Source organism: Cucumis sativus, chromosome 1 (genome assembly GCF_000004075.3).
Source record: "Cucumis sativus cultivar 9930 chromosome 1, Cucumber_9930_V3, whole genome shotgun sequence".
NCBI lineage: Eukaryota > Viridiplantae > Streptophyta > Magnoliopsida > Cucurbitales > Cucurbitaceae > Cucumis > Cucumis sativus.
Window position 1 is genome coordinate 18,816,332 of NC_026655.2, and position 22,758 is coordinate 18,839,089.

Consider the following 22,758-nt stretch of genomic DNA (forward strand, 5'->3'; position numbering starts at 1 on the left):
GTTTAATTTTACAAAATAAAAAAAATATTTTGAAAAAAATGATAGTGTTTGATAAATTAAAACACATCTATTAAAAATTCATTTATAAAATAATCTGTTTTGGATAAATATTTGAAAACCAAATTCACATATAATTAAACACTTATAAAAAAGTCTAACAAAACATTAAATGTTTAAATTTTAAACTCATTTAAAAAAAATGTATTATTGAAAAACATTTTCTTTCTTGATTCAATGCGAACTCACGGTAAGATTTTTTATAGTCAAAATAGTGAATGTAATTTCTTATTATTTTAAGTGAATAAATATAGAATTTGTTGATTTTCTTATACATTTATATATATGTAAATAAAAATATTTTTTTATTACTCAAATAAAAAATAGAAAATGGTACATTTTTATTCAAATAATAAAAATAAACGAACACATCAGAACTTTCATTTTCATATTTGTTTTATCAATTTTTGTATATGAAAAATATGTATCCCCTTCCCGAGTAAAACTTGAAGAAAATAAATAACAAAAGCTTAAAATTTTGAATATATTTGACACATAATTAAATTTTAAAACACATGATTGTACATAATTTTAAAATTTAAGAGTATTTTATAGCGTACAAAATTTATGATTTAAATATACATTTTTTACTTTTTTTTCTTTGGTCACTTTAAATAGAAAACTTTGGACTTATTTGGATTTTTAAACTCTTTTGATAAAAGCAGTTTAAGTTTAAATATTACATTGTATGTGCAATTTGCATCATAGGAATACAACCATAATTATCACTAAATTCTACTTAACTTTTGCTTTTGCATGACCTTTTTGTTATGCTTATTTTGAAATTTAGCTATTAGACGTTTTTTAATGTTTTGCTTAACTGAAACTTTTGTAAACTTCATTCGATTACATAATTTGTTATGTTTTGTGAATAATTTGTAATATTTCTAATTAGATCATTCATGTTAATGCAATTGTAATCAAAATTATTGTTATTGAATGTTAATTTTTTTTTGTTTTTATATTATTGTCATGAAAATCAATAAATCAATAAATTGAATTATATGTATAAAATATTAAAAAAATTAATTAAATGTCCCGATAAATTTAGGTTGTGCAATTGACAAAAAAAATAAATCAATAAATTGAATTATATGTATAAAATATTTAAAAAATTAATTAAATGTCCCGATAAATTTAGGTTGTGCAATTGACAAAAAAAAAAAAAAAAAGAAAGATTAACTAAGCCTAGGAATTCAAAACCAGTACCCGAAACACAAACTTTAGAAATTATGATTATCAATTCATGTACGCACACAATTTATTTACACCAAACACAAGTATCTATAATAATTACAGACATCAAAACCCCATCAAATAAGTACACCGTCATTTAATATCCATTCGTCAAACGCTTCTTTATAATTTTTTTTATATTTACTATTATCTTCTCAGATTAAAATAATTTATATTTCAAACAAATACTAATGGTAACTAACTAAAACTAACCATGTCCTACGCATAAACTATTATAATCTAACAACTAAATTCGTCTAATCAACCGAATGGTCATTGAATGTAAAAAAAAGAAATACAAACGATTTAAAGAAAGAAAGTTCGTGAAAGCATATCCGAAATCAAATTAGAGAGTTATGTTTTGTTTAATCCATTCCCACAGTTTTATTTATTAATAAAATAAAATAAATAAAGACCAACGAAGGAGAGAAAAAGTTAAAACCCTCTCTACAAAAAAAGAACGAAAAACCCTAACTCTCACGCGCCCCACGCGCCACTTATTCTTCACGCCTGCTCGCCCCTTCTCTCCACAGCTCAGTAACGCTTCCGCCATCGCTGCCTCCACCGCCGGTGCGGCCGCAGCCTCCTTCCCACTGAGCTTGCACTGCTTTACACTTCTTCTTGTTACTGGTATTCTCCTATTCTCCATTACTTCTTTCATCTCAAGAAAGACCCAAGCCTGGACTTTCCTGTTGATACAATGGAGGAGTTGCTTGATTTTTTTTTTTTTTGAAAATTTAAATATAATAGTCGGATGGCAACAGAGAAAAGAAAAAGGAAAAATCAAGATAAACAGCCTTGCGGCAAACTAGAACCTGTGTTTGTTGTATATGCCTACCTATCAATTAAGGTTTTGATCATCTCTTTATCTATTTGGTCTCGACTCAAAATTGCCTTGTTTCCGTGACACCATGGATTTTCCAGCTTCTCCTTTATTATTTAGTTATTAGAGAACCAGTCATTCAGTTCTCTTTTAATTCCTAGCTTGTAGGAGTTATTTTGATTGAGTGAACAACTTCAATCATATATACATTTACACTGTGGTTGGGAGAAGACAGTACAATGAGTATGTATTATATATTTTTTCTGGTTGAAATAAGACCTGTCTTTATGCTTTGTATTTCGTGCACCCATTTAAGTCAGTGAGAAAAGATGTTTGTAACTGCTATCTCTTTGCTGCATGTAGGTTCCGGTTATTGTTGCCCTGTTGTATTTGTACGAGTATTATAGAGTTTTTATTGAGGAGTGTTTTGAGAGTCTTTGGTGGTAGAATATTGATCTATTCTTTGGGTTCTGTGTTCCCAGGGGACATAGGGCATTGAACCATCTTATTATTTTTCAAATCAATATTTTTGCTAGAACTACTGTGTATCCCTCTCTAGGTTAAGAGTTTAAAATTGGGTTTGTAGATAGTAGAATAGGTTTCACCAATTGTTGAACGTTGATCATAGACTGAAGGGTAAGTAATTAGTATGTTAGGTTCCCGACACTGCGTTCAGAAAACCCATCAAGAACCAAATGAAATAGAGCTAAAGGATGTCTAATATATTGATACTTAGCAAATAAAGACCTTTGGTCTCTTACAAAAGGTTTCCAACTGCCAAAACAAATAATAAGTTCTCAGACAAGATGAAAATATAGCTAAGAAAGGAAAACCTGAAAAAGAAGAAAGAGCAGTAATCAACGAACCAGCACCAATGAGAGAGCTGGAACCCTCCTCCTAAAAGCTTCTCTGCTTCTACTCAAAATGATCCCTAAACATAGAAATCCGGGTGTGCCTACTGATCCTGAGTTTTCTCCTTGTTTTGATGCACTTTGTATAACTCTCTTGTACTTTGAGCATTTATTTCAATATTTATTGATTAATAATAGTGGCGGGTATCCTTCACAAAAAAAAGCTCTGTTTATTATGTAAACTTTAAGAAGCTTCAATCATGTATTTGAATTTTGGATTGTGATCATATAGAATCCATAATGCCTATACTGTCAATTTAATCATAACATATATCTTGATACTTGTTAGTATTGAAATAGAGTTGATTAATTAGATACGATGCGGTAGATTGATGGTGATGTGATGTTTGCAAGATACATTTTTTTTTTCTTAAGCAATATATCACATCCCCTCTTTTAGAGCGTGGAACTTTATTTTATGAAACTATGTGCTTTGATTTTTGTTTTTTGTTTTCCTCTGATACAAAATAAATAATATATTGAATCAGAGAAAGAGAAAGAAAAGGGGAAATGAGATAACCCCACACAAGGCTGAAGAGCTATAGAAAAAATTCCCACTCAGCAGATTCAGCACTAATATGTATAAAATTGAAATCACAAACAGAGCAAAAAAGAGAACACCAGAAGAGGGAAAAAACACAATATAACCCCACGACTTGACCACATTAGTCATCTTCTCTTATATTGACCACGTTTCTGTTTATGTGTCTGAAGATAACATTTGAACGTGACTTGAATAGAGACGCTGGACATCTTTTCAACTTTTCATTAGAAAGTATTCAACAAAATTCTAATGGTGAAGCAATTAGTTCGTAAGCGAGGTGAGGATTCTTGACTATTCATTTTCTCCGTTTCTTGTTTTGTTGGGACTATGGCTTGATTGCTTGGCCTGGTTCATGAAGAAATACAGTTATGAAATGACTATTTCTCTGTAGAAGTCAGTGAGGCCGAGGAACTCGAAGTTTTCACAGAGCAATCAAACTATGAAAATTTGTTAATGCAATTACAATCGCGTCATAAGGATGTTGCTGCTTCATGTATGAAAAGGTAGTATTCTTTAATTGAATTTTGATTATGAATTATTATTAAAAAAAGTGTGAATGCTATTGTATGTGGTTTTCTTTCCAATTTTCAAGAATATTTAAAGTTTTATTTTTGTCACTTTGTAAAAAATGTGACTTCTTGGTGGATTTCCTTACATTCTATATTCATTTGTAAACAACCTATCATATGATTGGAAGATGGTTATCGAGTAGTTTCCTAGGCAGAGGTTCCCTCTACGCTCGACCCTTCGGATGTTCTTCCCTTTTTTCATGAATCTTTTTGGAGTTTCTTATATGAAACAAAAACATGGAGAGTATTTACAAGCTTTGTTTTGTCCAAAGTGTGTTTGATACCTTTATCATTTAGTTTGCCACAAAAATAAATCAACGGTGTTACCATTTGTTGGGGTTACATGCCATGAATAAGCATGATTATTATTGAACTGTCCATGTTTCTGTAACGATGCTTGCCATTTAGAGAGAGCCTCAAGTAAGAGTTGGACCAATGACCAATCTTGCATAAGAAAACTAGAATTGAGGCCATTAAAAGAAGAAATAAACATGAGATTTCATTGTTGTGATGAAGTATTCAAAAAGATGAGAGATCCTATCCAATGTATTGCAGAAAGTTTTTTCATTAGGCCATAAGATTAATAAGATTATAATCACAGAAAGGGGAAACCGAATTACATCAATTAAGTGATAAGAAAATAATGGATGTGAGAAAAGAATATTAATTTTGTTCCTTGTCATTGCAAATGTGAGAACTGCATTCCAAGTTCCAACCAAATGAACCAAAAGAATGCGCAAACAAAATTCAACCAAAGAATCTTCTTGGCACGGTTGAAAGGATGAGCAGTGAAAACTATGCGAAGAGGCTCTCTAAGTTCACTGTGGAAAACCAGATTCCAACCAAATGTATTGATAACAAAATCTCAAAAAATAGTGGCCTGCTTACATGAAATAAAAAGGCGATCTTGTGATTTTTCATCCCTTTACAAAGAATGCAGCAATTGGGGGAGATGGAGATTCAAGGAGAACACCTACAGTCCGGCCATTCACTGATGGCCAGAGAACTATGTGGATGCACCTTATTAGAGCCTTTTTTCAGAGGATTTGGATGGAACAGAATAACCATCCCTTCAATGACAAAGGATGCACTTTTGATAGGTTTTTTGGCAGTGTTATCTTTCTTGCTATGACTTGGTGAATTTACATCTTTCTATAGCTCCTATAGTTTATCATCACTTTTGACCAATTGGAGAAGTCTTTTGTAACTCCGTTGATTTAGGCTTCTTGCCCTTCTTTTGTAAATTTAATACATCAATAAAAACTGTTTCTTATCATTAAAAAAAGGCCTGTCAAATCTATTTGGACAAGAATAGCCCAATTCCCTAATAAAAAACATCACCTTTTTTGAGTAGTTGCCTTTCCAAACGGATTGGTAGAAGACCTTACAGTCAATAATATCTGTAGTTGGAAAAGAAGCTGTGAGAGATCTTGAACTAAAGGTTCCCGCATTTTCCAGTTTCCAACTACTCACATCAGAGAATCCATTTAGAGTAACTGCCTCAAGTGCATCCAGAAAGCCCCTCTTCCTCTATCTCTCTGTCCTTCATGTTTCTTTTAGGCCATATGTTTCAAGAAGCCGTGTGTGGGTTCCACAAATTAGCCACTATTTCATTTATTTACTGGGAAATTGCATAGGTGTCTGGAATTTGAAGTGCGTTCTTGATTTCTACTAAAAGGAAGAAAGCCTAGGGTGGAAACAAAGACGTATTATTGGAGAATATATTATGTCTGTAAATTACCATGAATGACATGTTTGCTAAATATACAAGTTGGGCAACTCAATATTTCCTTCTGTACTTATTAGCTTGTGAAATCTTAACTAAAAAAATATTCTTTTATTATTTCTTTCTGCAAGTAGCTAATTCACTTAAGTTATAGTTGCCTTTTTGATTTACCGTTGTATCTATTGCCTTGTCCATGTTTTTCCCTAGACAAAGACAAGAAGAAGGAAAAAGTGACACAGAGGATGACGAGGATAACTGTTCTGAATCTTCTAGTGCATTGGAGGAGGAGGAGGAAGAGGAAGAGGAAGAAGAAGAAGGTAAGAGTTATCTAGGCATCTCATGGTTCTATTTGTGTTTCAGTATTCTTTTTGATGTTTTATTTTTAATATTTTGGTTTGGTTTTAGATCTTGTAATCAGAATAATCCTTTGTTCCTCAAGACACTAATGGCATGTTTCATTATTGGTTTTTAATATTTCTTATCGTTACATGTATATGCTTTCATGGCTAAGATTGTTAGACTATATTTAGCAGTAATGCTGTTTTATATAACCTTGATGGTTCCAGTTCATGTATCTTTTGGACCTATCAAATGGCAATATCAAAATATGATTATTTTAACTGTTTTTCTACCTCCAAAAAAAAAATATATGGGGAAAACTCTGTTGTGACCGCTACCTTTTCATCAACGTGCCTGTATTATGTTCTTTGCTAGGAGCCCCTTTAGTATGTTAAACTTTCAAAAGGGTGCTATTATCCAAAATTATTGACTGGGAAAACACCTCTCATGCTTCCACCAGTTTTTTTCTTCCTTTTTGAAAAGTTGAGGTTTTGTCTTGTTGAATTGACCTTAAATTAAAATTGGCTGTGAAGCAACTATCATGGACTGATGACCTAGTAATGAAAAAGGAGAAAGTTCCAATAACTGGATAATAAAAGGTCATGAGTTTAATCCATGGTAGCCATCTACCTAGGAATTTATTTCCTAACAGCTTTTTTGATACTCAAACGTCGTAGGGTTAGGTAGGTTGCCCTGTGAGATTAGTTGAAGTGCGTATATGTTGGCACGGACACTTACGGATATAAAAGAAAGAAAAAAGAAGTTGTGAAGCACAATATACTATATTAGGGTTTACATAAATACAATTTGTTTTGAAAAGTTTAAGTATTATCCTTTAGTCTTTTGCTACTTGAATGTCATTCAAAATTTGATTGAAGAATGCATGAGGCTTAAGAATATTCAGAATTGAAAATATGACCCTGAAAAGATCTACTTTTATGTGTAAGAACGCATGAAATTCTCAGTAGTTGGAGCTTCTTCCTCTGCTTTTCTACAGCCTAATTTTGTAGTATTTTTTTATTCTTAGAAAATTGTTTCATGAAAAAAAATAAGAAATTTAATTTTGGAAAAAGTATCTTTTTTCCCTTTCCTTTATTTGCTTATTTTATTTTTTAAAATTTGTTCTCACTGTTCTTTTTTTTTTTCTTTTCTTTTCTTTGTATAGGGTTTGAGCATTGTTTCTATAATCTTTTCTGTATAGAACTTATTTATATAACCTGATTTTATTTTCTATATCTTTTTGATTCATCCCATATTAAATTGTTGTTTCTATTTTCATTCTCATGAATTCTCAATATTGTAGTGACTGATGATGAGTCCCGTAGAAGTCCATCTTCGGGAAACAGTATGTATGAGCCAGTGCTAAATGTTGAAACTGAAGATGATGCTGACAGCTCCGACACTGATCAGGAGAATGAACTTGAATTTGGTTCTCACAGTGGCCCTTCTACGTCTGATATAACTAGGTTAGTCCATAATTTTTGGTGCTTTGCATAAATGATATCCTTTTTTAAAAATCTAATCTCATGTAATAGAGGTCTCTTCAAATACCCAATGTTCTCTTTCTTTAATTGGAACCATGAAGTCAGTGATGACAGTAGCTTGTTTTTGTTATATAATAATTCAGGATGTTCATTGATTGGGCTAGGTTGTGTTTTGGATCTCAATGACTCTAGTTAGATTAGGGTCTCTATGGGATGGAGTTGGTTTGGTTGTTTATTTTAGAAAGCACTTGAAAGATGGTAAACCACTAACACTTTGTGAGCTTATTTGCCTATTTTGATGTATATAATTTAATATGAACTATTTATTTTTAATTTTAATATTTGAAAGTTCTAAATCAAATGTTCATTAAATTTTGTGATGGGAAAAGTCAAGCAGGTGGAGATCGTATTGGCTTCCCTAAATGAATACATTTTCATTTTGTAGTCTGGCATTTTGGGGGGACGGATAACTCATCTCCCGGCTTTTGTTATGTGAATATATTTTTTGTTTCCTAAAAGAAATAGAAAATACAATCTCCAATACTTTATCAGTTGAATGCAATATTTTGTTAATTGGCAATTTCAAGTTGTTCCTGTTTGACCCAAATCAATTTTACAAGAGTGACAAATTTTCCCAACTCCACTAATTCTTGAGGGTTTGGTTGTTAAATTTTGGTGACTGAATGAGGATAATTTTCGTTGAGTGTTTTTGATAGGAGAGGTTGATACAATGACTGAAACGATGTTGTTTGGAGTGGAAGAGCGTGGTTGTGGACTTTGAATCCCTTATTATCATTATTATAATTGTTTTCTTATGAAAAGTCTTGTTTCTTGCTAAAACAAAAAAAAAGTTTCTCTGTAAAATGAATAAAGGAAACTCTGTAGCCAGTATAGATCATAGTCATATGATACTTTTTATGCCGCCATTTATGCAGTTCCTTTAACAAACACATGGAACACAAGTTATCTGAAGGGGAGGTTGAGAATTTCCTTAAAATGAAATGGAAGTATACATGGGCGGTTCCTGCAGTAGGAATGCCAAACTGCAAGTGGTCAGGTACCGGAGAGTGCTTTTTAAAGGTATTTTAATATCTATAGAGTTATTTTTGGGATCTCATCTTCCATCATATTGTAAAGTTAAATTCTCAAGTTCATCTAATTGTTCAATATTTTAAATCTTTATGTTTCAGGAACTGGACATGAAACCTAGTAGTTACGACCTTAAGTTAAGGTTATATGAGCACTGGTTGGATACGTACAAGTCATCTAGAGGCACAGACTTCCATTCATCGAGACAGAGATTTTTCTTTTCCCTTTGTGAGTCTTTTTATTTTTATCTTTTTTGGGTATTATACACATATGGTCATGCATTCACCTGGTTTTAGATATATTGCCACATACCATCGCAGGCTTTCAGGCCCTCCCCTGTCGAAAGGTTCTTTTTATGGGATAAGAAATGAATATTTCATTAACATTTTTTAGTTCCTTTCTTCCCATGAATCTATTTGTAAACATAGGTTAAAATGCAGATTATTGTTACTTATCCTTCTAGTTTTCTTTCAGGCAACAGCTACCGGGATATACTATACTGCAACAAGAAACCCTTTTATTTGAAAGGTCTTGAAGAAGACTCAAGTATCATGGATTCATATATTATGCATTCTGTGCGTCCATGCCTCTATCGCTCTTCCTATGGAACTTTATTTAGAATATTTGTTTGTTCTGGTGGATAATTACAGGAAAAAAATATTTTGCAGTTGAATCATGTTTTCAAAGCTAGAGACCTCATAGCAAAGAATGATTCTAAAGTAGCCAAGCATCAAGACTGTGCTGAGATTCTTAGTGGAGAGAAATTTCTTGATCATGGATTTACTCGTCCAAAGGTTGTAACAGTGGCCCTTTTTCATACTCTTTTTATTCACTATATCGAAAAGGCTTTGAATGTCACCACAACTAATTGCATTTGGCTCCCTTATCTTATGAACTTTTTGTAGGAATCGGAGAGTTTTATCCATTTTTGTATTGTTTAATATTTTAGATTTTTTGTTAACTTTCAAATTACACTTATCGTAATTAGATCAAGGGCCACGTTTGCTGAACGTTTTTTAGGGTGACTTATGCTTTGGCTTGTAATTAACTCAAAAGTTTGTTTGCTTTGTCAACATGAAAAAGGGTTAAATTCTTTGTTGCTACGATTTGCTTCAGGTTCTGATTTTATTGCCCCTTGCAAGCATTGCGTTTCGTGTAATTAAAAGGCTTGTGCATCTTACGCCGTCGGCAAACAAGGTATACAGTTCTTTTAATAAAAATATTATGTTTGTGATGAACAATATAACTTGAAGAATTAGCTTTCCTGTGCATAACACATTGCTACTACATTCCATGCTCACATGATCTCAGTTGGTACATTAGCGTAAATTTTGGAGGATGTATGTGGTAGATTAATTTCTAGATCGTTATATGTTACTGACTTTGAAGGTATCTACTTGCGTTGTCCAGATTCAATCTATCATCTGTGATAAGATTGCTGTATTAGTTGTTAATAATCATAAAAACATGTGGAGAAAACTGTTTATATCATTTGAGTCATATTGTCGGGGGTGCTGGGGGCACAAATATACGTCTTTTGCAGTATCTCTTCATTTCATTCATCTTTGATTCCAAATGGGTCGTTCTCATTCATGTGCACTTGTATGAACACATTTTGGTGAGGTTTAAATGAATCTGGTTAGTTTACAGGGTTTATGAGCACATACAACACACATTGCACTGCATGTCTAGCAATGTAAAAACACCCCAAAGTTGAGGAAACAATTGATTCAACTATAGCTAAGAAACTTAGCACCATTTTTAAGTTTTTAACCTTTTGCCTTTGATTTTTAGGTTACAGTGGAGTATCTTGACCGTCTATTCAAAGATTTTGGAAATGGAGATGATGGGAAGAATCAAGACATGGTTGAATTATCTCTTAATGACCAGAGTTCCAGCTCTCAAAAATCCTCGAAACCTTCTGACTTTCAAGCACTCTTTGGTGGGAATAATGAGGATCTCTTTATGATCGGTATCAAGTTCACCAGGTGCATTATAGTTCTTTTAATTTTTTTTTTTCGGCAGAGAAGTCTCATTAGTGTCTAATATGGTAGTTTCATGAATTGTTTATTTTACATCTGATCTGAAATTGCAATGGGTTTTTAAGCTCTTTTCTTACAATTGATTTTATGTTTATCATTTATTTTTATTTTTTTGCTCGTGGCTAAGGTATAGTTTTTTTCCCCAAAAAGTAATTTGTAGTTTTCTTTTCCACAAAAAGCAAATGTCCGCAGCATTGATATGCTTTAACCATCTTTCTTCTTCTTCTTCTTCTTCTTCTTCTTCTTCTTCTTTTTTTATACTATTTGTAAGTTCTGTGTTTTTTGTTTTTGAATTGCTCCTTCGGTTTTTGTTGTTATTATTATTATTTTTTTTAAAATAAGTAAATTGGTTTTTTGATATTTTTTTCATCCAGTCGAAGTAACTTTTTTCCAACTTATTTGTACCTTTACTATTATTATTATTATTTTTGTAGGAAGAGCATTAAGTTGTTCAGTGATTTCTATTCATCGGACATCATTGTTGCTTCTCCCCTTGGTCTGATAACCGTGAGTTCTTTTCTTTGTTAACTTTGAGAAGACTTTCTTCATCCCTATAATTTATATTTCCATTACATGTGAGGCGATATTCTCGTACTTTGATTATTTGTAGTATTAAGAATTTTCAAATGTTTTCAATAATGGTATTCTGGCTCATAATACAAGATTCTGCTGTGTTTCAAATATTTTCAGTGAAAATGGACCACACCAATTATGCTCTTGTCAATAATGTAGTAGTCAATGAGCCATTTAGTATGGTTGGTTGATACATTTACTTAAGGTGTGGTTGAATATATTTTGGCATCTTCTATAAAGTTGTAAATGCATAATTTACTTATGGCCGGATGGGATCTTTTCATTTTTTATGCAACCCAAGTATTCTCAAGGAGTAATATTCCAGGAATCAATCTTGTGCATGTTTTATTAATTGTTAATTATTGTTTCATACAAGAGGGAAATAACCTATTTATTGAGTTTTATTACAAGTAGGGGTAAAAGGGGAATTTAGCTAGAATATTAATCCATTACTCAATTAACCACGTTCTTCTTAATCTTGCATCAATTTCAAAACTATTCGGATTTTATTCTGCCAAGGCATTTTCCTGTAGCTTAGTAAGTTTCTTTCCTTAATTCTTCGAATTTCTAGGCACATAATTCCTGTCTAGTCTAAGTTGTATGATAATAGGTCGATGGGTGAGTGATCCTTTATCATGCCATTGCAACTTGGAAGACTGTTGTACGAATTTTAGCTGGAAACAATTTTGGGTTCCATATGAAGGTTTTGGAGATTTAATGTGGTTTCGTGCCTGCTGAAATTTTATTTTTCAGTGTAATGATGCTATTATCCTGTTCGGTATTCAATAAATTTTACTTTTAAATTAGTTTGTAATCAAGAAATCGGTTTTGTTTTTTTGTTTCTCAAGGTTCAATTTTCTTTTTGTTCGTTTGTACAGATATTGCAATGTTTTTTTTCATGGATATGATATGCATTTCTTGTTTTTTTTTTAATCATAGCACTAGACTTAATTTCTGATAGATATTTATTGTTGGTTGGTACATTTGCATGTTTTAACTCAATGTGCAATGAAAACATTTTATGTCAGAAACTTGGGGAAATAGAGAAGAACAAGGAGAAAGATGTCGATTATCTTTCTTCCATTGAGGTATTATTTCTGTGCTATAAGTGTTTTCTTGTGTAGCTTGTTTTTTACTGTATTGTCGCTTATACGAAGATTATGGTTCATATGAACAGGTTCTAATCATTGATCATGCAGATATTATAGCAATGCAGGTATTTTTCTTTTCTTCAAAATTAGAGACTTTGTATATAGGTTTTATGCTACGTAATAACCTGGAGCTCTCTCTAATGATACTAGAACTGGTCCCATGTGAATACTGTTATTGAACACATGAATAAGATACCATCGAAGCAGCATGGAACTGATGTGATGCGGATAAGGCAGTGGTATGTTTCGGACTATCTTTGTTCAGATATATATTCCCTTGTCTTAGGGAAAACTATACTCCCGTCAATAACATTTTCATTTGTCAGATATAGTGGGTTTGGGTTATGTTGAAAGCTCAAGGGTAATTGAGATTTACTTTGCCCTAAATTTTTATTATTTTAATTAGGCTCGTGTTGCCTATAAATATTTTTCCTCTCCTCTTTACCTTTATTATCATAAAAAACTAATAAGAAACATCTATACCGTGGTTTTTCTCTTTGTACTAGAGGTGGTAGAGTTTCCACGTAGACCTTGTGTTCTTTCTTCATCTCTATTTTCTGATATTATCTTCTTTTCTCTTTTCTCTACCATTTTTGTAAAGTTGTTTTCCACAATTTACATTTTATTCCAATTGTCATTTATAACTTTGAGGGTTGCTTTGAAAATTAAAAGAAATACTGTAGTTTTCATTTTTGCTTGGTCTATTATAGTGTCTAGTGTTAGATAGTGGCTTACTTAACTTACTGCTTACCTTTTGGGTTCATTTGTAATTTAATATGGATTCAAAGTAGGAAGTCTTGTGTTGGAGCACTTGTAGTGTCACTTTCTCTCCATCTAAGATTAATTTCTACTTGTTGAGCCTTCTACAAATGTCCAAACTCACAAGTGGGCGAGCATTAAAGTATTGATATGATTAAATTTATTTTTACCCATCAGGTCAAGCTTTTGGATTCTCTAGGGAAACCTTAATCTACAAACTATTCCAAAACAATATACTTTACCATCCCAAAGGGATTGCATGTTAATTTACCAATAAATCCCATCCATGTAGTTTTAAGATTCCTTGGATAGGGTTCCAGGTTTTCCGTCCACCCATCACATTATTATACTCAACCTGATTTAATTAGTTATACATGGTTTAAAACTTTAGCCCATCATCTGAATGTATAAAAATCTCTTTTATGTTGTAGGTATCTTGATGGACATGCGAGGTTCTATAGGCAGTCAGTAGTTTTGGGTTTCCACTCAAACCCAGGTAAGGTGTCTACATGTTTCTATACAATCTAATCTATGTAGCTCAATTTCTTGAGTGTCCCAATAATTTTGGGGTTTTAAGCAATTTTCTAAACCAATTTAATGCTTTGTGAGTGAGATAATTCTCTTGTTGGGTCCAAAACAAAATTCCTTTATTATGTGTAAAAAGAGGATTGATTTTGGCCAATGCAGACCAATATGGCTTAACAAAATTGCAAAAGTGGGATCTTTGATTAGATATCACTTGAGCAAGAGGGTTCTCCCATGTAAATTGTTGAACCACGTATAAACAATTCTCTTTAAACCGTACTAGGTGTAACTTGTGTGAATCATGATGACCCATGTTCTCCCAAAAGGATGTCTTTTGTGAAAGACAACTTTAGAGTCATCAACAACAATATTTTGTGTGAATCATGATGATTACTCCCCTATTAATAATAAGATTTTTTTTTGTTTACTTCATGGACAATTGTGATCAGGGAAGTGGTCGCCCATATAATAAAAACGCACACAAAATTACCCTATTTTATCTATATGGTTGTAAAAAATTTCATTTTGTTTAGTTTTAACGGTTGTTTATCAATTAATTCACATGTGTAGGAAATATATCAGAATTAACAATTACAAATTTGTCAAAAGATGATAGGTAAGAAAAAAATAGCAACACAAATAAGTAAGAAATAAAAAGGAATTTAAGAAACAAAAATTAATGTATTGGATGATGGTATATGCAAATACAATTGCCTTACAGTACCACATCTAATTGTTCAATTACCCCAATATGGCATTTAAATTTTTCCCTTTTTATGAATTATTGGTTTATTTAAGGGAAATTAAAAATTTTCTGATGTTCAGATTTGATGAATGGAGTATTGATACAGCATTGATTCTTTTATCACACTCACACTCATACTCATTGTAATTGTGATGAAGTATTTTAACTCTTTCCATACGGTTTTTTGCCAGATATAAATGGGTTCTTCGTTCGCTACTGCAACAACTTTGAAGGAAAGGTGCATCCTTTTTCTTTGTTACATTATTGTATCACAGAAACTTCACGTCTCTCTCTAATCGATTTTTTCGTCTTAATTCTTCTTTGATTTCATGGATACTGGATAGTTTTTGGAGTGTTACAATAATTATACAAATAAAATTGTGGAGTCAAATACTATTTTCAATGCCTAATCTGAATTGCATTTTGAAATTTTGCTGAAAATTTGATGCTTGTGCATGCTAGTAAATGCATGCTATCCCATTACCTAGGTGTCATTTGCCTTGTTATACTTGGACTCTTTGAGCTTTTATTTTCTCTTTTCTTTTCTTTAGAATTTCTTTCCTTCCTACTTTATGAAGATACATTGGTTAAGCATGCCAGTTTCCTGCTTGACCTGTTGTTCTTATAAGCTTTTCTTCATTTTCATTTTATTTTAATTTTCTCCTTCACATTGAAAATAAATATTTTCTTAAATAGTTGTTTGGAAAATGAATCATAAAAATAATCAGGCATCCTATAGGCATTAGATTAGACTTGAAAATTGTACAAGATACAATAATAGTATACAAAAATCTCCTTTCTATCATGTCACAGTTATCTATGCTTTATCACTTTCTTTTCTACCTTGTAACTTGGCTTGGCTTCATAGAATCACTGTAAAATTGGCCCTTTTTTTACCTATTACTTCCTGTCAAAATTAGCTAGCTGGAGAGGGCATTAATTTCTTAAGGCGAGCCAAGAGATCTTTTGTTTTACTGATTCTCTTTGAGTTTGAATGGATTCGTCTCTTTTTACCATATATCCTCAATGTTCAATGTGACATTTGGTAGGTGAAGTTGTTATGTGAGTACAAAGGCGTTCTTCCAAAAGTTGTGCTCCAAGTCCGTCAGGTTTGTATACTTCCTTATGACTTCTCTTTTCTGATGTTAATTTTCAAGTGAAATATTTTTTTGAATAGAATCTATGAAATAATACAGAGTGGATTCCTACAAAAGCACCTTAAAAGTTGTTTAAAATTTTGATATGTACCTAAAGATCATGAAAATTGATGTTCATGAAGTGCATCTCGAGTACTTTCCTTGTATGTATGCATTTGATTCAGGTGTACGAGAGATTTGATTCAGACTCTATAGCTGATGTTGATGATGCTCGTCTTGAGTATTTCTCCAAGAAGGTTAGTTTCTTGTATTTTTGGGAGAAATTTAGGAGAAACGAGATTAAATATCTTTAATATTGAATACTAATCTAATTATTTAAAGGGTTTCTTCTTCAGGTGTTTCCAAAGATAAACGAGTCTAGTCAGGTAACAATGTTTTACTAATGATGATGATATCTTAGATGTTAGATGTTGGAAGATAGTCTACTTGTGAGATTGTCGAAGCCTTATGTGTATACTTTTTTTTGCTTTATCTTACCCGTGGAATTTGGCACTTCAGGGTGGAGTCATGCTCTTCATTAGTTCTTACTTTGAGTTTGTCCGAGTTCGAAACTTTTTGAAGGCACAGAACGCTTCATTCTGTCTCCTTGGGGAGTAAGAAACCAACGTTTTACTTCTAAATTGATGCATAGTTTTTAAAAATTAATTTTTACTTTTTGCTACATCAATAATTGCTAGTTTTGTCATGCATAACGATCTAGTTTTATTCTTTAGGTATACAAAGCAAAGTGATATCTCAAGAGCACGAAATTGGTTTTTTGAGGGAAAGCGGAAGATCATGTTATACACAGAGAGAGCTCATTTTTATCACAGATATAAGGTTATCTTTTAAAGGCTGTGTACATTTCTTAAAAGCTCAAATTCTACTGCATTAGTGTATATTTGTTATCTGCCACTGAGAATTATTCGTGTGTATCTGTTTTATGTGTTTCAAAAGAACTAACTTCCATTTACCACAATGAAAGAATATAAAAGAAAGACCAACTGTCTAAAAAGAGAGAAGAGAAGAAAAGAAAGACTAGGAGATGAGATATAGCCACTCTAAACCACTGGGATGAAAAAGGTTCCTCTTGTTCGCTGTGATCCTATAGAATTATAATTAGTACAGAAGGAAGACTCTTTAAAGATTACATTAAGAATTACTTAAAATTATCTCCATACATCCTCTAAATCCCTCCATTTGAATTAAAACTTTCGAATCACAACTGTTAGCCCACAATAATTGAACTTTAAGCTCACTTAACTTTAGATTTAAAGGGAAGCCGACATAGAGGTTGCTTTAATCAGTTCAAATAATCTCTTGGGAAGGGAAACTAAATTCATTAATAATTGTCCCAAAATCTCATAGTTGAATGGTATGGAAAGAAGAGATAGTTTTAGTTCTGTTTATTTTTGCTCAATAAACACAGAAGTATATGGAGAATTTTGTGTTTTATCTTTTACCTGATTTAATTTGTTACATTAATTATTGATTTTTGTAGTTTCCATTACTTGTGGTGTGGTCCTTGGTAATACAAATTGTTATCATTAACCATGCTATTTTCCTCTTGCTAGATTCGTGGCATACAAAACTTAATAATGTATTCCCCTCCAGAGAGGAAAGAGTTTTACCCTGAGGTAAACACGATAATAGTCTACTGAACTAATTTATTAATATTCTGTTCCACCATATCTTTGAGTTCATTATGACATTCCCAACCAATTCTTCAGATTGTAAATATGCTTGATGAATCCCAGAGTATGACGTGCAGAGTTCTATTTTCTCCTTTTGATCAACTCCCGGTAAGTGTTGCTGTGCTGTTGTATCAGAACTTGTTTGAGGTTTATATTAAGAACTCTTTTAGAAATAAAAGATGTTTCTGTTTCTGTTTAAGTTGCATTGCCATCTTGATGTGCTATTATACATTATGTTAATGCTGTTAATTGCAATGAGACCCCTGTTTCTTTTATTTTATTAGTTTTAAATTTTACACAAGAACAAATCATTATAGTTGGTGGTTACAATATGTTTGGAGTGCGACTATTTTAGTCCAAGTTACGAATTAGAAGAGAAAGGTGACAAAATAGTAAATAGTCTTAAAAAATGGAGTGGACTTTGTTCAGATGTTGGTCGATGATAGATGCATTGACCAATTGGGCAAATGCTAAGATTCATAATTTGCTATTCTAGACTAACTTGTTATCTATTTTATGTTAGCTGGAGAGAATTGTTGGAACTGTGCCAGCAAAAAAGATGACAACATCAGAGAAAAAGGTTTTCATATTTTGCTGAACTCCATTTTTAGCTGCCATCAAGCTTGCTGAAGGACAGGAATAACCCATGTGATGATCTCGATGCAAAAGTAAAGATGCTTTGTTCCTCAACTTCAGACTCTCTTTATGCCTTACGGTGAAGAGTCAGTTTTGATTATGCGTCGGCCTTCAATTTTTGCTTTACGTTACTGATTTTTTTCTTCATCTTGATCTTTGGTATTTAATTGTTTTGATTGTTATTTATAGGTAGTATGTGTTCAAGATTTTCTTTATGTTCATTGTAGAAATTGAGGAAGACTATGATTCCAATTAACTGAATCATATTTTGTAACAACTAATATTTAGAAGTAATATTCTAATGAGCAATTTTTTTTTTTAAAAAGATAATAGAGATTTTCGTAGTTCACTAACAATGTGTTAGTTATGTCTATCGATACAGAGATTTAATACTTAATCATTCAAACGTCAGATATCGTATTCATGTCTTGTTAACACTTTTTGTATTTCATCTGTCATATATATTTAAATTATTAATTATTTTTAATATGAATATATTTTAAAAAGTAAACTCTCCCCAACAATGAGACCTACAACATAGGTTACTAAGGTAATATTTTTTATATCTGGATGTCAAAAATAATAAGTACTATGATAAATTTGCATGGAGAAATTCCAACCTTTTACGCCAATATACCATAAAAGTAAGAAAATCTTCAATTTTTTTAATCAAACAATCTCAGACAATGAAATCCAAAACTATATTTTTATTAGATTAACTTTATATCTTATTATTTTTTATATAAAATTATCGAAATTATAAAGTTGTATTTAATATTTGATTATCTTAAAAGGTTTTATTAGTTTTTAACCCTTTTTAAAAGTTTATGTCAACTAAAAACTACCATATAACAAATATAATTTAAAAAGAATCTTACAAATTATTTAGAACTATATGTAAATGTTTTGGATGGTGTAAGTTTATTGGGCTGGCCCGAAGGGCTGATCCAAATATGACCCAAACGGGTTGACCATTCTACCATTCTTCTCAATTTGCTTTTTTATAGTCTTAAAATCTTTTCGATATCGGTCTTCTCATTTAAAAAAAAATATGTAGATCGAATCGAAGAAGAATGAAAGTAGAAAGCATAGTGATCAATTCATAGTAAAAGATCACAATTCCTACGTTTTCAAATGAGTAAAGAGGTTGTTTAAATGGTTAATTAGTTCTATAAAATTATTAAAACTAAAAATGTTAAAGAAGTAAAAATGAAAAAAGAAATAAATAAATAATAATATTAGAGAAAATAAGCCTTTTCCTTTTTACTTTTTTTTGTTCACTGAAGAACACAGAAATCTCCTTCGTCTTCATCGGCTCTCCTAAAACCCTTCCACCTAAACTAAACCTTATTTCACAAAACTTCCAAATATTCTCAATTTGTGAAGCAAATGAGTGGGAGAGCAGAAGAAGGGTTAACTCTTGTTGTCAGGAAGCCATGTTTCAATTTGCCCACTGGATGCCCAGATTCCTTGCCGGTTTACATCTATCTAAGACTGGCCAATCTTCATTTCCATTTGGATTTCAATCTCATCTACCCTGAATCTGGTAATCTCTCATGTCTTTCCTTTAATTCCTTCCTTCCTTCTTTCTTTCTTCTACTTACTTGCACTCCCAATTTTATGCTTCCAGTTGCTTCCATTGGGTTTTGATTCTAGTTGCTTTTCTCTACTTACTTGTTTGAGACTAGGGTTTAGATTATTTTTCCATTTCCTCCTAATTAACAACTATGCCCATCTGTTTTTAACTTTTCTTTTGGCAGATATAATTCCTTATGTTGAAACTGGTAACTATGTGGCGTACAATAATGAAAAGGGTGGGGTTATTGAGTGTTTAAGACAGGATGGCATTGTTGATCTTGATTCCGAGTTTCTCTCGCTTCCGGAATGGGTATCTGCGAAATCTATGGTTAGCTCGTGGCTTGCAGATGCAGTAATGTACGAGCTTTGGTTGGGAACTGATGGTGCTTCTGCTTCAAAGGTGTATTATTCTGATCTTCCATGGCCAATTGGAAAAGTTTTGTTCTTAAAGAAACTTTACTCTGTGAAGCTTCAACTTGGGATTAACAAAGAAAATGCTGAGCGAAGAGAAGAGCAGGTTTTGTAACTCTGTTATTCATAATCGATCTTCTTTTCCTTAGTCATTGGTCAATTAATTCAAATTATTGGGTTATACTGACAGATATATAGAAATGCTAATCTTGCTTACGGAGCTTTGTCAACTAGGTTAGGAGAGCAAAACTTTTTATTTGAGAACAGGTGAATCTCTCTGGCTCTGTAAGTCTTGTTGTAGATTGTATACTTATTTAACCATCCTAATAATTTGATGATGCATCACTTTGTCACATTGCAGGCCATCTAGTTTAGATGCACTTGTTTTAGGACATCTACTATTCACTCTTCAAGTACTACCTGTGAGTTATTTTCAAATTTATTCTTTGGTTGTAGTAATTTGAAACTTCTTATTATTTTCAAATGTTAACTTTTCAGTTATGGTTGCTCCCTTAACTTATGAAAAATATACGTCCTTAGAAAATTTGTTTTTCGTTAGTCATATGGTTTTTTTTCCATGTAACTTACATCCGTACCTTGATTTTGATTTTGATTTTTATTCCCATCTATACATGGATGTTGATCGCATATCTTGCCATTCAGTTATTGGTATTTTAGTGTATACATGTATGTTGTGTATACATGTATACATGTATTTTAGTGTATACATGTATGTGCTACTAAGAGGAATGAACATTGTGAGTTTTAGAGAAATGAGCGTATTGTGAAGTTATACAACGTATAATATGTTTATTAATCATGAAGTGATTTCTTATAGTTATGGTAGCAAAAGTTTTCTTTCCTCTTCAATCGTGTCTTTCACTAATTAATTTTCTTATCCATAGAAAAACAACTACGACAATTTCTTACCGCAACAGTCTTTGCTTTTATCTTATTAAAATATATCATTTATTGGACTTGATCTTTGTTTGATAGACTGCTTTCTTTCTTTCTTCTCAATTGAAATGTAGTTCACTTTCGACCTTGTTGCTGTTTAGGAAACTTCAGTGCTCCGAAGTAAACTTTTAGAGCATAGTAATCTTGTACGATATGCTGAGAAATATATGACAGAGCTTGTAGAAGTTGGTACATCATCATCACCACTACCTTCTTCCTCACGTTCCAGTACAGGAGCTTCATCATCAACACCAAGAAGGGGTCCTTATAATTGGAGTAAGATGTCTTGACTATTTGTTATATTTTTATAGCCGTAATTAAATGCTTCTATCTTGATGAAATTAGTTTATTGGGACCATGATCTGAAATTGCTTGTAGTCCTTAACTCCTCATTTCTTAATTCAATTTTGTAGTTCTTGTTCTTCTTTGCATCGAAGTTAACTTTAAACGTATTTGGTATTGTACTTATGTTCATCATCTCAGGTGTTGTTTCTAGTGTTGCTATCACCCTTCTCTGTCTTCTTTTGTGGCGAGAATTGTAATGTGGAATGATAAAGATAGCTACATACATTTTCCAAACCCTTTTTTCCCTCTTTTTAAAATGACATCTCACCGAGCACATTATTCTGATTCACTAATCTAGACCTACATCAGCTTATAGTCCTGTACTCTTCTCTTATAGAACTTATTGAATGGAAACTATACTAATATTAATCATGTTGTCATCTTGAGATGACTTTAATGTGCATGTTTTCCAGTAGTTAATTCACCCTTGCTCAACTTGTTTCTTTGTATTCTGAACGTTAGTCTCTTTTCATTACTTTAATGAAAAGTATAGTTTCTGTTTCAGAAAAAAAAAAAGAAAAAAAAAAAGAACTACACTCTTGAAAGTTCTTTTAATTTTTACTTTGGATAATTGGAAAGTTTATTCATACTTCATGTTTCAGATGGTAGAAACTGCTGTCTGAAATTACTTCCAACGGCTTTAAGAGAAGCTTATAAATCTTTTATTTTCTTAATATATTTTTGGTGCATTATTCATCAAGGCTCAAAGCCGAAGCCGAACCCAAAGAGAGAAAAGACAAACGAGGAGAAAACATTTAAAAGGAGAGGCAAGTATTTTGTGGGCGCACAACTTGTAGCAGTTCTACTTTTTCTCACCCTCATGGGGAGAGGAGATGATGGTGAAGTGGAGCTGGACGATGATGATGAAGGGTATGATTATAGTGAATGAAGAATTCTTCAATATCTACATTTTTGGAAGTGATAGACAAAGCCGGTAACTTTTTCTTTCATTTTTTATTCTCACCAAACATTTTGTTAGCTTAACCTCAACGGTAAATGGAAGAGAAGTTGGTTTTTTGGTACAAAAGTTATTTGTCTTTCTTGAAATTTTGAAGATCTTTTCTGATAGTTTGTCCTATTCTAAAGAACTGTTTTCATTAATTGATTCATTTCAATAACTCTGTTTTTGCGGTTCCACTCAAGTGAAAAGATAACAATAAAAGAAAATCAATCCCAATGCTCTTGCCTTTTGCTCTCTACCTCTTTAGAAACTTCTCTTAATTATAATCTTGTTAGTTTTTTTCCTATATACTAAAATACACTATAAATTTTGTGTGCATCACACTGTGTTATAAACTGATTGTATTGATAAAAACTAAAATGTTATGGAATCTGAAAATGTGGGTTTTGTAACATGTAACATCTTTTTAGTTTTCTGATGTATCAGCTGCCTCAAAACCCAGTCAATATATGTATTAACATTTTGTA

The 22,758-nt window shown here is 32.0% G+C and overlaps 2 protein-coding genes and 1 long non-coding RNA gene across 6 annotated transcripts; 2 read left to right on the forward strand and 1 right to left on the reverse strand.

The window, feature by feature from the left end:
• Positions 1 to 1,613: 1,613 nt before the first annotated feature.
• Positions 1,614 to 2,296, reverse strand: LOC116401692. Its single transcript, XR_004214018.1, has 2 exons — positions 2,132 to 2,296; positions 1,614 to 1,982 (listed from the first exon to the last, which is right to left on the reverse strand). It is a non-coding gene; the product is annotated as an uncharacterized LOC116401692 (long non-coding RNA).
• LOC101210941 (U3 small nucleolar RNA-associated protein 25) lies at positions 1,703 to 18,388 on the forward strand. Of its 4 annotated transcripts, none has more exons than XM_011658627.2 (25): positions 1,703 to 1,923; positions 3,742 to 3,848; positions 3,966 to 4,074; positions 6,074 to 6,183; positions 7,509 to 7,671; positions 8,625 to 8,769; positions 8,880 to 9,006; positions 9,253 to 9,353; positions 9,447 to 9,572; positions 9,895 to 9,975; positions 10,573 to 10,766; positions 11,255 to 11,327; positions 12,422 to 12,481; positions 12,571 to 12,609; positions 12,695 to 12,783; positions 13,735 to 13,799; positions 14,765 to 14,811; positions 15,623 to 15,682; positions 15,895 to 15,966; positions 16,066 to 16,095; positions 16,229 to 16,323; positions 16,444 to 16,549; positions 17,284 to 17,346; positions 17,440 to 17,511; positions 17,927 to 18,388. In XM_011658627.2, the coding sequence occupies exons 2-25, from the start codon at positions 3,821 to 3,823 to the stop codon at positions 17,999 to 18,001; spliced, it is 2,130 nt and encodes a 709-aa protein (XP_011656929.1). In that variant the 5' UTR covers positions 1,703 to 1,923; positions 3,742 to 3,820; the 3' UTR covers positions 18,002 to 18,388. The 4 variants fall into 4 exon arrangements, with proteins under 4 accessions (XP_011656929.1, XP_031735968.1, XP_011656926.1 ...); XM_031880108.1 differs by having other exon boundaries at positions 3,768 to 3,848; XM_011658624.2 differs by having other exon boundaries at positions 1,704 to 1,923; positions 3,963 to 4,074.
• A 903-nt stretch (positions 18,389 to 19,291) lies between these two features.
• On the forward strand, positions 19,292 to 22,501 carry LOC101222493 (mitochondrial outer membrane import complex protein METAXIN). The gene is made up of 6 exons (XM_004146282.3): positions 19,292 to 19,585; positions 19,800 to 20,134; positions 20,219 to 20,295; positions 20,390 to 20,450; positions 21,087 to 21,261; positions 22,032 to 22,501. The coding sequence occupies exons 1-6, from the start codon at positions 19,429 to 19,431 to the stop codon at positions 22,217 to 22,219; spliced, it is 993 nt and encodes a 330-aa protein (XP_004146330.1). The 5' UTR covers positions 19,292 to 19,428; the 3' UTR covers positions 22,220 to 22,501.
• Positions 22,502 to 22,758: the final 257 nt, after the last annotated feature.

Bases quoted from the DNA above. Each gene is read 5' to 3' on its own strand.
- LOC101210941 (XM_011658624.2), top strand. From the start codon at position 3,821: ATGGTGAAGCAATTAGTTCGTAAGCGAG. The intron at 3,849-3,962 runs GTGAGGATTCTT...ATTTCTCTGTAG, and splicing joins GCAATTAGTTCGTAAGCGAG to AAGTCAGTGAGGCCGAGGAA. The intron at 9,976-10,572 runs GTATACAGTTCT...TTTGATTTTTAG, and splicing joins TTACGCCGTCGGCAAACAAG to GTTACAGTGGAGTATCTTGA.
- LOC101222493 (XM_004146282.3), top strand. From the start codon at position 19,429: ATGAGTGGGAGAGCAGAAGAAGGGTTAACTCTTGTTGTCAGGAAGCCA. The intron at 19,586-19,799 runs GTAATCTCTCAT...TTCTTTTGGCAG, and splicing joins TCTCATCTACCCTGAATCTG to ATATAATTCCTTATGTTGAA. The intron at 21,262-22,031 runs GTAAGATGTCTT...TTATTCATCAAG, and splicing joins AAGGGGTCCTTATAATTGGA to GCTCAAAGCCGAAGCCGAAC.